The sequence below is a fragment of the Clupea harengus genome, chromosome 26, assembly GCF_900700415.2.
Source record: "Clupea harengus chromosome 26, Ch_v2.0.2, whole genome shotgun sequence".
NCBI classification, from domain to species: Eukaryota; Metazoa; Chordata; class Actinopteri; order Clupeiformes; family Clupeidae; genus Clupea; species Clupea harengus.
In genome coordinates, this window is record NC_045177.1 from 11,092,222 (window position 1) to 11,105,913 (window position 13,692).

Genomic DNA, 13,692 nt, shown 5'->3' on the forward strand with positions numbered 1-13,692 from the left:
AACACCTTCAACAGCCACTGCGGATGCACAGATGGGCATTTTTATTTACAAGATGGAATAGATTGAATACTGTGTAATTGCAGGATATTCTAACTAAGCTTCTAATACACTTAATTACTCAACACTGACATTCATTTCCTTAATGGGAAAACTATTAAAGGGTACATTGGTCATAAAAAGTTCAAAGCAGCATAACATAAAACGAAATCTATATATTCAAAGAACTCAGTTAGCACAGCAACAAAATCAGCCAAGTTCAAGCTAGACTAAGCACCTTACATAGGTCATATACGACACATACAGTAGGTGTCTTTTACCGAGCACGGGTTTCAAAAGACTACAGCTACATCTAGTGGACAAAGATGGTAATTGCAAAAGAAGTTGTAACAGTAGCTCGGTCATCTTTCTCACTTCCCTGCACTCAAAGCACACTGTGTCTATGTTGTATAGCCTTTTTCACTCTGGCAGGGGGACTGCCACTGGAAACTAGCCCTTTGGCTATAATTGGGTGCATTTACATCTTAATGTTCATGAATGTACACTGTCCCTCTTGATCAAATAAACAAATTGATTGATTGATGTTCCACTGGAAGTACAGAAAAGAGTGCTGGAGGTTAAGATGGTCTGTATGCAGGCCCGCCGTCAGGGGCTGTCAGAGGGTGCAGATGACCCCGGCCTGGCCCAAGGTCCTGGGGGGCCCGTGCAAAGGTCTGTGATTAAATAGTGTGTGTGTTGAGAGGAGAGCTCTTGTGCCGTGTGCAAATGGAACATGCGTTATGTGTGTGTTATGTGTGCATTATGTGTGTGTTATGTGTGCGTTATGTGTGCGTTATGTGTGCGTTATGTGTGCGTTATGTGTGTGTTATGTGTGCATTATGTGTGCGTTATGTGTGTGTTATGTGTGTGTTATGTGTGTGTTATGTGTGCGTTATGTGTGCGTTATGTGTGCGTTATGTGTGCGTTATGGCCAGTCAGCGATCTGTGCGCACAGGGGTCTTCGGAGATCATCTTGTCCTCGGGCCCAAACGTGACACCTGATGGGCCTGCCTGTCTGCGCTCATCTTGTTATTTGTGGCTCTCGGGTCAAACTGCAGCAATGGAGTGATGCAGAGTTTCTGCAGTCTCAGGACGCTGCCCTGCTGCTGATGAAGGGGAATGTGACTTGGCAGAGACTTCCGGAAGGGTCACGGATGTCTCTGAGTCCGGCATGCAGTCGTGAACAGAGTCATCAGGGCTGGAGGAAGGGGATGGAGAAAGGACTTCATCTCCCATGATTCCCCCTGTGGAAGATCTTGACCTTGGACAGGTCATGTAGAGGTCGTTGAAGCTTACTTCCGACATCTCTGAGGCTGAAGACGCTCGGGGTAACACTCTTAACCCGTGGCAGGGCACCTGCTGGTACCAGTCATCATCCTCCACAGCCAAGACACATCCTGTCTGGACCTCAGCAGAGAGGCTGCTGGGAAACGAGGAAGTGAAGACGTTCAGATCCCTGGCAGGAAGAGAGGGAGATCAGAGCGTGAGTGTGAACACTGAAGAGAGAGAGAGAGGGAGAGCATGAGTGGGAACACTAAAGAGGAGAGAGAGGGAGAGTATGAGTGGGAACACTAAAGAGGAAAGAGAGGGAGAGAGAGAGAGAGGGAGAGTATGAGAGGGAACACTAAAGAGGAGAGAGAGAGAGAGAGAGAGAGAGAGAGTATGAGTGGGAACACTAAAGAGGAGAGAGAGGGAGAGAGAGAGAGAGAGAGAGAGAGAGAGAGAGAGAGAGAGAGAGAGTATGAGTGGGAACACTAAAGAGGAGAGAGAGAGAGGGAGAGAGTATGAGTGGGAACACTAAAGAGGAGAGAGAGAGAGGGAGAGAGAGAGAGAGAGAGAGAGAGAGAGAGAGAGTATGAGTGGGAACACTAAAGAGGAGAGAGAGAGAGGGAGAGTATGAGTGGGAACACAAGAGAGGAGACAGAGGGAGAGTGTGAGTGGGAACACAAGAGAGGAGAGAGGGAGAGAGCGTGAGTGGGAACACTGAAGAGGAGAGAGAGGGAGAGTGTGAGTGGGAACACAGAAGAGAGAGAGAGAGGGAGAGAGAGAGAGTGGGAACACAAGAGAGGAGAGAGAGGGAGAGCGTGAGTGGGAACACTGAAGAGGAGAGAGGTGTTGCAGGGGTGAGGTGTGGTGGAGCACCACTCAGATGACAGACATGTCCCAGCTTGCTGCATCACAACACAGTTGCTTCACTGGAAGATTTGAGTTTCAAGGTCTAACACCTGGACGCCTAGGTCATTAGTGGGCTTTTTTCTCAGTTAATATGACACCTTCCTCCTGACAACAATCAATGTTTTTCAAAACAGCAGGCCAGGCCAGCCACCCGAGCCCTTTAAACGTATTGCTTTGTGCATTGTGCATTCCCACCGATCTCACTGAGGTCGGGGCTCCTAGGCTAGGTTTCCTAGGTTACCGGATATTGATCTCATACTTCAAATTAAACAGACGAGCCGTGGTTTCCCACAGTACAACAACACCTCTACAGAAAGTTCACAGGCTTATTAATTGATGCGAAACAAGGTAGACCGCAATCAATATGATTGACACAGCGGTGGATCCAGCAGATGTGCTCTATTCCGCTGGAGCTGAAAGGTGCACTTGTGCAGCCTAACCCTCTCTAAGCCTGGGTTGAATCCTGTGGGCTTGGAGACAAACACAGGTCTGGGAACAGATGCAGCATTCCTGCTGTTTCTTTCTCACAGTGCAGGAAAACCGAAATGCAGCATACTGCGATGATGAAACAGCCTTTCTTTGTTTATGACAACAATAACCACAGCACAAACTCACAGAATCTAGAACTATTGGAGCAATAACCACAGCACAAACTCACAGAATCTAGAACTATTGGAGCAATAACCACAGCACAAACTCACAGAATCTAGAACTATTGGATCAATAACCACAGCACAAACTCACAGAATCTAGAACTATTGGAGCAATAACCACAGCACAAACTCACAGAATCTAGAACTATTGGAGCAATAACCACAGCACAAACTCACAGAATCTAGAACTATTGGATCAATGACCACAGCACAAACTCACAGAATCTAGAACTATTGGAGCAATTACATTACAACCACCACATCAGCACCCATCTGAATCTGTCTCATTCAGGTCTACTTTCCCTGACAACTCTTGCGTTTGACAGTACCCTCTTTCCACAACAAGATATCAAAGTCTTGTCTGACTCTTTGGAGAGAAGCATCTGCTGAATAATTCAACATAACTTTACTGTTTTGAGAACATTAAGCTTAGTTTTGGATAAATGTGTCAAGCTGATTAAAGATTAATATATAAACTGTGTAAATTAAGAACCAGTCCAGGCAGTGGCCTCAATAAGCTCCTACATCTATCGCAGCGTCTCGCAGCCTCACAGATGAGGGCTTTAGCCACAAAAGTACTATTTGAACCCTACTGTCGTTTGAGTAGTTCTTCCTCTTACTCTGGGAGGAGGTCCGAGGTCTGTGTGGGTTCCAAAATGTGGGCCTGGTCAAGGTGGGGGTCGTCACTCTCAGTCTGGGTCATTTCCCCCTTGACTTGGAATCTCTGTGGATGAGGGAGCAAACACACACACACACACGCACACACACACACACACACGCACGCACGCGCACGCACGCACGCACGCACGCACGCACGCACGCACGCACGCACGCACACACGCACACACACACACACGCACACGCACACGCACACGCACACGCACACAGACACACACACACACACACACGTATGTTTAAAAATCACAAAATCCAGGTGGCCTTAATACAGTCAAACACACAGGAGAAGCTTTTCCTCATGCTGGGGACACACCTGATTGCCTTTTGAGATGTCCTCCAGTACTTTGCTGTTGACAGGGGTTGGGATGGACACCTCCCACTGTCTGAACCGCCTACAGTGGAGAGAGAGAGAGAGAGAGACACAGTGAGAGAAAACTGCACGAGGGGCAGGGATGTCTGTGTGTATCCTACAAATACTGATGATTAGATGTTCTGTTACCAATGAATGTACTGATTGCGATTGTTCTATTATGTGTTTACCTTTGACAGATGTAGAGCAGAAAGACTGTTACAAACACACAGGCTGCCATAGTCACATAGGATATCATGAAGGCCGACCACAGCACTGCACACACATTCAGAGAGAGAGAGGGGAGGGGGGAGAGACATTTTTCCTTGAGACACTTCTGAGAGTATTGCATTCATTCCATTGTAAATACACAGACATGCTTACTGGTATTTATCACATATGGTAATGAATGTACTAATTAAAAAATATGAGTCCAGCAAACTCTTAAAAAGGGATTAAGCTAAGCGTGTACTTTATTTCTAATTATATCACACATTATTCCTCCCTTTTTGTCCCGTTCATCCCTGTCCTTCACCCTCCCCTTCTCTCCTCCTCAGTCTGTCTCTATTCATCACTCTCTTTTGCCATTTTTGTAAAAAAAAAAAAAAAAAGTGTTTGTAATTATAATTAATTGCTAAATATATCATCTGACCTGACCTGACACCTTGATTTTTTTAGTTGGCAATTAGCTTTAAGCCTACCCTTAAAGTCAAACTAACACTGCAGCCTACCCTTAAAGCCACACTAACACTGCAGCCAATGAGCTTAAAGCCACACTAACACTGCAGCCAATGAGCTTAAAGCCACACTAACACTGCAGCCAATGAGCTTAAAGCCTACCCTTAAAGTCACACTAACACTGCAGCCAATGAGCTTAAAGCCACACTAACACTGCAGCCAATAAGCTTAAAGCCTACCCTTAAAGTCACACTAACACTGCAGCCAATGAGCTTAAAGCCTACCCTTAAAGTCACACTAACACTGCAGCCAATGAGCTTAAAGCCACACTAACACTGCAGCCAATGAGCTTAAAGCCTACCCTTAAAGTCAAACTAACACTGCAGCCAATGAGTACGTGCACACCATCATCAAGTAGGTAGTGGAGCATAGGCGGAGATCCCGGGGGGGACGGGGGGGACGTGTCCCCCCCTACCATAAAGTTGTCCCCCCCAACAATCATTGAAATTTTAATTTAATTTTTTTTTTTTTAATAAAAATACGACGACACAAGCGGTGCTAATTATAGATGTAAAACAATGTGTTTTTTAAGTGTTGAAAAAATCATGTTCCCCCTATTCCTCAAAGTGGTTTGGTTCACATGCTGTTTCCAATGGGCAGGGCTACCGGCAGCTCCGTGTTTCAGTTAATCAGCCCAGTAGCCTACACGGTCAGATTGTCAGACTGTTTCCTACTCTGTCCCCTGTCGCTGCCGCTATGATACACGATATGTAAAGAGATTTCCCTCATTCTCGAACGCAGTAAGAACATGTAAAGAAGAAGTTTTTTTCTAAACTCCATTTACGAAGTTCCAATCGATATGCACAAGTATACATAAGTTTATTAATGGATTGGCATGACAACGTGAACGTTTGCCGATAACACACGCATGCCGGTAATTAACACAGTTAAGATAGCTAGCTAGACAGTCTAGGACACTGTCCTGTCAGGGGCAGGTTCATGTTAGTTAATAAACGTAGGTCTACATCTCAGTGCCTCTCCAGATTTGTTAAATTATCTGAAGTTAAATGAATGTCATCTTTTTCTGCGGTCCATGAACTATGCTGGTTTTGTAATATGTAGTGACAGTGGCGCAGGAGGTAGAGAAGTCGTATTATAATCAAAAGGTTGCTAGTTCGATTCCCTGTTGAGCTGTTTTATAACTTATTTTGAGCATCAAGTTCTCTTGAACTCATTTGTCTGTGAATAGATATTTCGTGTTAGTACATTTAATGCTGTTTAGATAATTCTAAAATGACTTCGAATTTCTGTTTGTAAATGTGATAAGAGAATTCGGTATTTAGCAGTTTATGCTAGCTCTCGTGAAAGCAATTTTTTCATGTCCCCCCCCCGGAATTACACTCTGAAATTTGACCATGTATTGTCCCCCCCTACAATGAAATGGGATCTCCGCCCCTGTAGTGGAGTGTAGCAGGTGACCAGTAAACAGAAAGATCCCTAACTCTCACTGCATGGTTGTTTTAATACTGTTGAGTTTGTGGCCACAGTATGCAGTGTGTACTAATGCGCGTAATAATGCATGCTACATCAGTGCTAATGCATGCGTACTAATGCATGCTACATCAGTGCTAATGCATGCTACATCAGTGCTAATGCATGCTACAGCAGTATCAGATGAAGCAGCTGAAGCGGGTTGATGCGGTTCCATGTGTTCTACAGCAGTATCAGATGAAGCAGCTGAAGCAGGTTGATTCCATCGGTTCCATGTGTTCTAGCTGAAGCAGCTTGATGCGGTTCCATGTGTTCTACAGCAGTATCAGATGAAGCGGGTTGATGCGGTTCCACGTGTTCTACAGCAGTATCAGATGAAGCAGCTGAAGCGGCTTGATGCGATTCCATGTGTTCTAGTTGAAGCGGCTTGATGCGGTTCCATGTGTTCTAGCTGAAGCAGGTTGATGCGGTTCCATGTGTTCTAGCTGAAGCAGGTTGATGCGGTTCCATGTGTCCTAGCTGAAGCAGGTTGATGCGGTTCCATGTGTCCTAGCTGAAGCAGGTTGATGCGGTTCCATGTGTTCTAGCTGAAGCAGGTTGATGCGGCTCCATGTGTTCTAGCTGAAGTGGGTTGATGCGGTTCCATGTGTTCTAGCTGAAGTGGGTTGATGCGGTTCCATGTGTTCTAGCTGAAGCAGGTTGATGCGGCTCCATGTGTTCTAGCTGAAGCAGGTTGATGCGGTTCCATGTGTCCTAGCTGAAGTGGGTTGATGCGGTTCCATGTGTTCTAGCTGGATCACTGCCTCCTCTCTCACCCCTAGCTGTTTGTTTGCTCACCCTCCCTGTTTTACGGATGTTTGCCAGATGGCTGCCCCTCACAAATGGAAATTAAAATAAGTGTGTGGACAGGAGTTGATTAAAAGAGATGACAGATGATACGGGCCTGGCTCCCCCCACAGGGCATATGAGGGTCAGTTCTTAGAGTAATTGAAAGAGTTGCTAACGGCACTGTTAAAACTGATACAGTCCTCGCTTCTCTATTCAACTGCACATTTCTGATTGGAACCCAGCTATATTTATGTAGTTTAAAGTAAAAAAAAAAAAAAAAACAGTATTTGACACAGTTTTAATCTACTTGGCCCAATGGACAGCCTTTGGGGAATCTGATACCACAGTGAACTTAAGATCGCTCCGGTGTCAGTCAGAGACACTAGGGGTCAGAGGTTAGGGGTCACCTGAGCGTGTGGTCCAGTGGACCGGCTCGCTCCACTGGGAGGAGTAGCCACGGTAATGGCTGCTTCTCGAAGCGTCCACGAGGGCTCGGACCCGGGCGCTGTAGCGTGTGGAAGGCTGCAGTGATCCAGTTGGGATGGAGTGAGAGGCGGTGGCAGCCTCTAGAGAGAAGGATTTATTACTCTCCTGTCGGGGAGATATTGGAGAGGAGGGGGAATGTGAGGAGAGGAGAGAAGAGATTAACTTGAAACAACGGCAAGGGACAGAAAATGTCTGACACAAATAAACAGCACGATAATACAACATTATTCTGTACAGAGACAGACAGAGAACAGATGCTTGTATGTCACAGTAAAGAACAGATTGAGAGTGGCAGGAGCTTCTATATATGTGTCTGTGTGACAGCAGCTTCCTCACCGGCACGTCGGCGTTCCAGAAGAAGATCTCCGTGGCGATGGGAACGGTGCCCAGATGTGGGAGAGTCCAGCTCAGCCTCCAGTCGCTCCCCCTCTCTTCCACCTGCACCCCTGTGGGCCGGGGGGGCTGGACTACAGGACACAACGACAGACACCAGGCATCAACAACAGACAACAAACAACAACAGACAACAAACAACAACAGACATCAAACAGACAACAAACAACAACAGACAACAAACAACAACAGACATCAGGCATCAACAACAGACAACAAACAACAACAGACATCAGGCATCAACAACAGACAACAAACAACAACAGACAACAATCAACAACATACATCAGGCATCAACAACAGACAACAAACAACAACAGACATCAGGCATCAATAACAGACAAAAAACAACAACAGACATCAGGCATCAACAACAGACAACAAACAACAACAGACAACATGTATCAACAACAGACAACAACAGACACCAGGCAAAAGCATCACCCTCAGACTCAGGGGATCAGCTCACAATACACAAAACGGACACATGGGGGCAGCACAGGTGCAATCTGGCCCTTGCCAAAAACCCTAACAGACATTCCTTCACCACTGAGGAAAAGGTGTTAAAAGGATCAACTTACACCATTATTTAGAAAGCAACAAAACACACACTCATCAAAGGGCCATATACATACTGTGTTTGTGCGACTTAAATTCTCTCCTGATGGGGGCGGCGTGGAGCTGGAGCTGGAGCTGCACCTGAGGGGTGCTGGACGCGGCCACAGAGAAAGAGCAGCTGAACCTCAGCACTGGATCGGTCTGGTTCAGGAGCCTGGGGGGCTGGGGACAGCACTGACGTGGCCTGTCAGAGAACGGAGACGAGAGGGAGAGAGAGAGGGAGGAGGGAGGAGGGAGAGAGAGAAGAGAGACAAGTGAGAAAGGAGAGTGTGAGATTGAATTAAGACCATCTAATCTGACGCGCTACCTTTAAAAAAGATAACACTGCGTTAAAGTGCAATAACACACACGACGCACGGAAGCGGTGCCGCCGCCGCCGGGATGGACGGGTGCTTTAAAGTGTACGCCACGGAGCGACGGGTGCTTTAAAGTGTACGCCACGGAGCGACGGGTGCTTTAAAGTGTACGCCACGGAGCGACTGTCTGTCTAGCCTCTTTCTTCTCTAACACTGGGAAGTGGGACGCAGGAATTAGCATACAAATCACTCCTCTTATCATTACCATGTAATTAAACGCTTCTTCAGCAACACAAATACACTCCCACAGTTCTTTGTTCCGTTAATGACAGAATAAATGAGGAAAGAAAGGGAGTGTGGAGAGAGAGAGAAAGATAGATAGATAGATAGATATATGTATAAATAGAGAGAGAGAGAGATAGAGAGAGAGAAAGATAGATAGATAGATAGATAGATATATGTATAAATAGAGAGAGAGAGAGATAGAGAGAGAGAGAGAGAAAGATAGATAGATACATATATATAAATAGAGAGAGAGAGAGAGAGAGAGAAAGAGAAAGAGAAAGATAGACACATATATACATATATATAAATAGAGAGAGAGAGAGAGAGAGAGATATTACTGTGCTGTAGGGTTGATGCGGTAGGACAGATTGTAGGTGACGTATTGAGCCAGGTCTGTGTGTAGCTCCCAGCTACAGAGCACCTCCTTCTCCCCATCAAAGACACAGTCAAGATTAGAGGGACCTGGCAGGGGTGCTGCAGAGACACACACACACACACACAGACACACAGAGACACACACACACAGACACACAGACACACACACACACACACACACACACACACACACACACACACACACACAGACACACAGACACACACACACACACACACACACACACACACACACACACACACACACACACACACACACACAGAGAGAGACACACACACACACACACACACACAGAGACACACACACACACACACAGACACACAGACACACACACACACACACACACACACACACACACACACACACACACACAGAGAGAGACACACACACAGAGAGAGACACACACACACACACACATTAAAACAAAGATAAGTAAAGGTATGCCCATTTTTGAGTTTGGTTGTAGGGGCTGTGGAAGCCTGATTATTTTAGTTAAATAACCCATTATGTTTTCCAAACAACAACAACAACAACAACATGAGGTCTATGTCACACTGTTTTAATTTAGCGGCCCTCTCAGTGTTTCTATTTATTTTGTTATTTCACACAGCGGAGGACCAGCACCAGCTCCTTCAGCTTGTCTCCTGTTGTCCTGTTGTCTCTACTGACTCTCCACACATGCTAACTGCTAATCACCAGCACACAGCAGGCACTGAGCGTTAGGATGCTAGCACATTGTTTATGGCCTTTCCATCTCTTGACTCCATGTTATAGACACCAAACGCTTGAGCTCTACTGAAACGCTCACCTTCACTTGGCCTCCAGTGCACCAGGGGGCTCCACTCAGTCCAGGCGCCCCGTTCGCCCGTGGCTCTAACCCTGGCCTCGTACTCACTGTCGGGCACCAGCGTGGAGGCCTCCAGACGCAGCTCCTTCCCCTGGACCTCCAGCTCCTGGCCAGAGAGGAAGACAGACGAGGAGTTCAACACATCTGGATTGATTCCAGTGGATGGAAAGCCATCACTTTGACCAAAATGCCAGTCTTTTTGCCAACTTGTATATCTGCATATCTGCAATACCCTAACCATAACCATAACCATCTGTCTAACTACCTACCTATAAACAAGCAGATCATTTCCTGCATGGTATTTGTAACATGGGGATAGCCCATATTATTACTAACAACTTTACTTTACTTTTTACTCTACTTCTCTTGTGTCCTTGTCACAGCAGCCATATAAACAGCTCTAAGCAGCTTCACTGCAGTAAATGGTTGCAGAACTTGGACTAGACTGGCAACGTTTTGATCACTGTGCTTCAGAGAGAGAGTGCTTCTCATGGGAATCTTTTCAAATGCAGTGAAGATGTTCCAGGGACTCATTAAAGAGAGACACACCATCCGCTCTGTGCGCCAGAACTGAAACGCTGTCAACTCAGATCTGTCTATACTGTATATCTAAACGCTTGATGGCTGGACAGCATTGAGCATAAAAGATGACAGGGGTGGACTAGGTGCTTCTCCTATCTAGCTGTGTGCATGTAGCCAATCTCAATATAAAGTGGATGAGGAGTTTCAGAGCATCACTGTGTCTGCTGCATACTGGACTGTAGTATATAACATCAAGGTTCCTCAAGTATCAGTGCATCACTGTTTTAGGTGAAAATTCACTCTTAAGTTATCTCAGGTCTCCGTGACTTGTAGATCAGTATATTTATTCAATAACAATTGCAATCGGGCTCACTCACAGCACAGGGGTGAAAGTGAAGCCATTTCAATCACAAACCAGATAAGATTTATCTAATGCTGACGCCATAAATGTTTAACATCACAGTCAAAATAAAGTTCTCGACTGAGCTTCTTGTATCTTCTCAGGGTCGAGAAAACAATAAGTGGCGCCAGTAAATCAAAGTTACACATATACACAGAAACACAGAAAAGCCATGTTCCTGTTAACAAAAGCATATACGGTAATTATTAATACAAGGCACTTGATTCATATATTCTAAAGTCATTAACAGTGTTTGGTAATTATCTCCATTACACTGTGTCTGCTGTATACTGGACTGTAATATATAACACACTGTGTCTGCTGTATACTGTACTGTAATATATAACATTATTCCACTAAGTGTCACTTACTGTCCATCGCTGGTTGGCCTGTCTGTAGTGCACCTGATAGGTGAGGGACGAGGGCTCAAAGGTCAAAGGGCTCTGCCACGTCAACACCCAGTCCCCCTCCTCCGTGACCTTCACAGACAGGTTGTGTGGAGGCCCGACTCTCACTGCACAACAACAATAACAACATCTCACATGTTTGTACACTGGGTGATGCAATGCCCCATAACCACATTTAACACTAACAGAAAAAAAACCATCTGTCTCTGTTGTGGAGGGAGTGAGTATTCATCAAGTAGACAGACTGATACGCATAGCAATATTACAAGAGTCCTAACATATAAATACAGGTAGGCTTATTTGTCAACATAGTTTTGCTTACAATACATACTAAAGCCTGTACTGATTCTAGTGGCTCTTAAAGGTAGAGTCCACGATTCAAATGCAAACTTTTTGTAATATTTAGTGAATTGGCCCTCACTGTCCTCTGACCGGCCATTTAGTGTGTGCACTCAGAAAAAAACTCTAGTTCTTGAGCCTGTAAGTGGCTTGGATCGAGCATAAACAAATCCAGCCAATCAACACATTGCTTCAGGAGCACGGAAAGGACGGTGCAATTTGAAATATCAAAAACCTTTCACCAGAATCGAAGACTCTGCCTTTACATGGATATATAAAATGCCATGAGAGCACCCATCCATCTAAAATCCATCCATACAGAAACGTAAGCAGTAGACTAGCTGACATGTCCGATGTGTATCTTCATACTACTGTGCAACTCAAAGGTAGGTGTACTTGTAAAGACAATTGAAGGTCTACCTTGATTGTGGAGGTCAATAGTCTTGGAGAGAAGCTTCACATGAGGAACCTTGAAGAAGAAGAAGTCCCGCGCATGGATGACAAACATACTGGTGTTGTACCGACAGTGGACCCTGAGGTGCCCCAGCGCATCCTGGGATGGTGGAGGGATAGGGACACAGGGGGACTCAGTGCTCCTTTAGAATGAAAAAAGGGAAAAAATAATTAAATAGCATTATTAGAAGCTGCACTCTATTTGTGGTACATTTTTACAGCGATATAGAATAGAATAGAATAGAATATCTTTATTGTCATTATTACTGCACTGTCTGTCCAACCTGTTCCTAAACACGGCCTCGTGCAGGAGGTGCCGGGGGGTCTGGGAGGCCTCTGCCCAGCTGCAGTGAATGTGGGTAGTGTAGTCATTACGGCACTGGAGGGACTCAACAGCAGAAGACCCTGGGGGATGGAATAAAACCATCAGGTAAAAGTGGGTGTGATGACCTAGGTTTTGATTTTACAATATAATGCTACATTTACACACAAGTGTGTAAGAATATGAATAGAATCTGATTATGTTTATTTAGGTCTGAATCAGTCTAAATATATTGTTCACATATTTCATTGATGCTACCATGAAAGGCGGGAATGGTCTGCTGTTGGCAATGCTGAGATGTAGTAGAGGCCAGAACAACGAGTGGTAGAATTAAGACAGCAAATGGCGAAAAACTGAACATGGTCTCCAGTTAACGCCGTCCCCTCTTGGCGTATGCTTGCTTCAAGACCTGAAGAAGAATTATTTGTGGGAAGTGGGAGAAAGAGTGTTTAATAAAAAATACAAAATAAAAAGCGTGGCATTCTAATTGCAATTGATTGCTTAGCACATAGCCTACATCTGTATCACATTGAAAACAATCTATGGGAGATAATGAAAGTAGTCCAATTAAACATATGAACATAAATCCTAAACATACCTCTGATCATGAAACGGATGGTCATTCACCTTCCTTATTACTGTAAAAGAAAACACAATAGGATACACGAGTGATCATGTTTGTTATAGACTAACCCTGATGAAAGTTTTAGCAAATAAATATCTTGTTGCACCATCGCAAAAGTAAGATTTCAAATTATTGAATAAATAATCTCAGGAAAAGAGTCATACCTTCTCTCAGAGTTGTTTTTTTTCCCTCCCCGGAGACATTTCAGGGGCATATGCCACTTGATTTGATTTGCGGTCATACCTCTCAGTGTGAGTTATAGCAGAAGAGTTCAGCTTTTCAGTGACGTTTGGGTGACGCGTTGGTTGTCTAGGCGGCGGGGTATACAATTTTTGGGTAAGGTTTTAAGAGTGACTTTTTGACAGTTCTCCTCGGACCGTTATCTTCAATGTACTGTAATTGCTCTCCGACTTTTTA

General features: G+C 45.0%; 1 protein-coding gene across 1 annotated transcript; it reads right to left on the minus strand.

Moving 5' to 3' along the window:
• Positions 1–1,083: 1,083 nt before the first annotated feature.
• Positions 1,084–13,273, minus strand: LOC116219848 (cytokine receptor common subunit beta-like). The gene is made up of 13 exons (XM_031563799.1): positions 13,249–13,273; positions 12,613–12,733; positions 12,296–12,471; positions 11,501–11,643; positions 10,169–10,313; positions 9,305–9,440; positions 8,403–8,569; positions 7,711–7,841; positions 7,296–7,479; positions 4,083–4,167; positions 3,856–3,934; positions 3,485–3,588; positions 1,084–1,492 (listed from the first exon to the last, which is right to left on the minus strand). The coding sequence occupies exons 1-13, from the start codon at positions 13,271–13,273 to the stop codon at positions 1,084–1,086; spliced, it is 1,905 nt and encodes a 634-aa protein (XP_031419659.1).
• Between the last annotated feature and the right edge of the window lie 419 nt (positions 13,274–13,692).